The sequence below is a fragment of the Solanum tuberosum genome, unplaced genomic scaffold (assembly GCF_000226075.1).
Source record: "Solanum tuberosum cultivar DM 1-3 516 R44 unplaced genomic scaffold, SolTub_3.0 scf00026, whole genome shotgun sequence".
In the NCBI taxonomy this organism is placed as follows: Eukaryota; Viridiplantae; Streptophyta; class Magnoliopsida; order Solanales; family Solanaceae; genus Solanum; species Solanum tuberosum.
This window is the reverse complement of record NW_006238952.1, coordinates 1,503,198-1,506,303: the sequence shown is the minus strand read 5'-3', so window position 1 is coordinate 1,506,303 and position 3,106 is coordinate 1,503,198. Positions and strand designations below refer to the sequence as shown.

General features: G+C 34.0%; 1 protein-coding gene across 1 annotated transcript; it reads left to right on the top strand.

Moving 5' to 3' along the window:
• Positions 1-1,680: 1,680 nt before the first annotated feature.
• Positions 1,681-2,771, top strand: LOC102593079 (uncharacterized protein At3g17950). The gene is made up of 2 exons (XM_006341454.2): positions 1,681-2,022; positions 2,102-2,771. The coding sequence occupies exons 1-2, from the start codon at positions 1,798-1,800 to the stop codon at positions 2,630-2,632; spliced, it is 756 nt and encodes a 251-aa protein (XP_006341516.1). The 5' UTR covers positions 1,681-1,797; the 3' UTR covers positions 2,633-2,771.
• The last annotated feature ends 335 nt before the right edge of the window (positions 2,772-3,106 follow it).

The window sequence follows — 3,106 nt, the reverse complement described above, 5'->3', positions numbered from 1 at the left end:
CACCCCCACTCCCCCCGCCCCTCAACCCACCCCAAGAAGAAGAAGAAGAAAATTTAGTAGGACCAGCACTCATGAACAATTATCATACTGCAAAAGAGACAAAAGGAAATGAGACATGTCACGTCTGTTGGTTCACGCGAACTCAATAGCTTTTGTATATATGTTAAGAATTTCACTAAATATTTAAATATTTAATTGTGAATCCAACTATTATTATATTAACTTTAAGTCGTTGTAAGGACCATAAAATATAAATCTTGAATTTAACTATAGTGTTGTACGAAAGTACAATAGTCGTCGTTTTTAAAAAATTAACATTGTGTTTCAATCGGTCCGATCGAGCACTCTGTCATAGTAATACTCTGCAGCATTTTGTGTACCAGTAGCTTTATAACAGTGATGTGTTTTGTGAAGGTATTAATACATATTTGCCTCAATATCTTTTTGTTGCTATCGTAAAATATTGTTATAAAAACATATAATATACCATAATATGGGATTCACTTTAATAGAGTAAAATGGATGGAAAGCATGCCTAACTAATTTGAGCTTAAATTTATGTAGAATGATTGAATGATCACACTCATAATTGTGATCATAATTAAGCTACAAATTATTATTTTTCTCTCCACCTAAGTCTTGTTTAATAATTTTGAAATTTTCATTTTGTCGATCCTAATGAAAATTAATGTCAACATCATGATTCATGAGTTGTAAATTGTTGCTCCACAAGACAAGGCTTTTTTAATCGAAAAAAAAAAAACTAATGAGATGTGATGCTTCAACCAACAACAAAAGCTATGGGATTAAAAATGGAGACGGACACGAAAAGATGCAAATCAATGTGTTATTTTTTTTAATGATAAAAGATCACAAACATTAGAAGATTGGCTATTTAAGATAAAGCTTTGACAAAATCGTATTTATTCTCCTTTCAAACGAAGCATATAGCTAACTTATGAAGCATTAACACAATTACATATTCAGTATAGTTTTATAAGTGAAGTTGAAGGACAATAATGTGCACACAGACCTTATAACTTATGTGTTGAAAAGTAAAAAGATTATTTTCGATAAAATCAATTAAAAAAAACAAAGCTTATGAAAAATTATCAAGAAGCAATGTGCCAGAAAAAAGAGCTAAAGGGGTCGTTTGGTAGTTAGTAAAGGAAATGTACTATTAATTTTCTTTTTAAAAATTATATGATGTTTGATGATTAATTAAAAGATAAGTTATTTATATATAAAATTATACGATATTTGATATGTAATTTAAATAGCAGCATAGCTAATGCAATGCAAGATATATATGAGGGAGTTAATTTATAATCTTATGCTAGATAGAAAAAGAGTAGCTAATAATGTCCTTATTACTAATACCTACTTTATTCGTTTTAAAAAGAGTGATCTAGTTTGATTTGACACGGAGTTTAAAAAAATAAAGAAAATTTTTGAATCTTGTGGTCCTAAATTAAAAGTTATGTCAAATGTACAAAATTATCTTTTAATCTTGTGATCTTAAACATGTCACGTGAAAAATTAAAAGGTCATTTTTTTAAAACAAACTAAAAAGGAAAGAAGATGATTCTTTTTTAAACAAACTAAAAAGAAAAAAAAGTCATTCTTTTTAAAACGGAACGAGTAGTCCGGACGAAAAAGTTAAAAGAGTGAAATGATTTCTACATAGAGGAAGTCGGAAGATGGACTTTTTGTTCCACTCTTCCACCAAGAAAAGGTATGATTGTATAGTGTGCCCCTAATTTACCCCCGTACCCCCACCCTGCAGGACCATTACTGATGCACAAGAATCATATTCTAAGCCTAACAATAATACTTCCAGTAGCCTCATATCGTACTGTAATCTTACCCCTTTTTGCTTATCCTAAAAAATATTTCTTACTGATAAAGAGAAAAATTGAAGCCCTAATTTTGGTAGCAATGTTGGATCCGGCGACTGATTTGGTACCGCCACCTTCTTCTCCTACAATTTCATCTGTTTCTTCGTCTGATCTCGACACTGAGGTAATCTCATTGCTCAATCGCTTTTGATTATTTCAAATTGTATAATAATTTTGAGATTTACGCTTTACTCTGCGAACAGTCTACAGGTTCATTTTTCCATGATCGGAGTATAACATTAGGGACACTCATGGGAGTTACATTCCAGGCGATCACGTTCAGAGCTCCGTCGATGACTCAAAACCGTCAGTCGATCGTTGAGAGCTCCGACGGCGCGGGGAGTACTTCTCGGAAGAACAGGAAATCGAAGAAGAGTAGAGTAGCGGCGGTGGAAGAGGAGGAACGACGGCATTGCCGAAGGCGGAGGTGGTGGAGGCTTTGTAGAGATGAGTGCGATTCCAAACCTGCGTCACTAGGAGAGTATTTAGAAGTCGAACGGAGGTTGGGAGACGGAGCATTTGACGGCGGTGCAGCCGCTGCAGCGGCGGAACTTGAAGGTGTTGTTATCGATGCTCAGCCAACAAACGGAAGGACGTTATTCGCCGACGGGAGAGTTCTGCCGCCGGTGGAAGTTGAGGAAGAGTCATCGTCGGCGGGAGCTTTAGGGTTGTGTAGATTCTCGGTGGCGTCGCTTTCGGGAATCTGCAGCCGTGGTGCTGGCTGTGTTGGATAAGCATTAAGATGGGACTTATCATTAAATGTTTGATTCGTCATCAATTAGTGTAAACTTTGTCATTAAATATAGTGATTAAGAAGATGCCTGAACGCAAAGAATCAGAAAAAGCATACAGTAAATCATCCTTTATTAGTCATTCTCTGTTTATTCTCATTATCTTTATCGTCATGGTATTTATTTGGATTTATTTATTTATTCTATTAAGTAAAGGCAAGTTTCTGACCCTAGTAATTGTCAGGATGTGAGAAACTCAGTAAGTGGTGCAGTGGGTTAAGGAAAGAAAAAGAAAAAACATGATAAATTACGACTTGCACTAGTCATATTTTATTAATTCTCGTTGTAATTTAAAATGAGACATATTATATTATATCACTAATTAATAATTTCATAGATTATAAAGTTAGTTTTATTATTTTATTATACTTAGATGCATGAATCTTTGTTGTCACATATTCTCTTAAATATAGATAG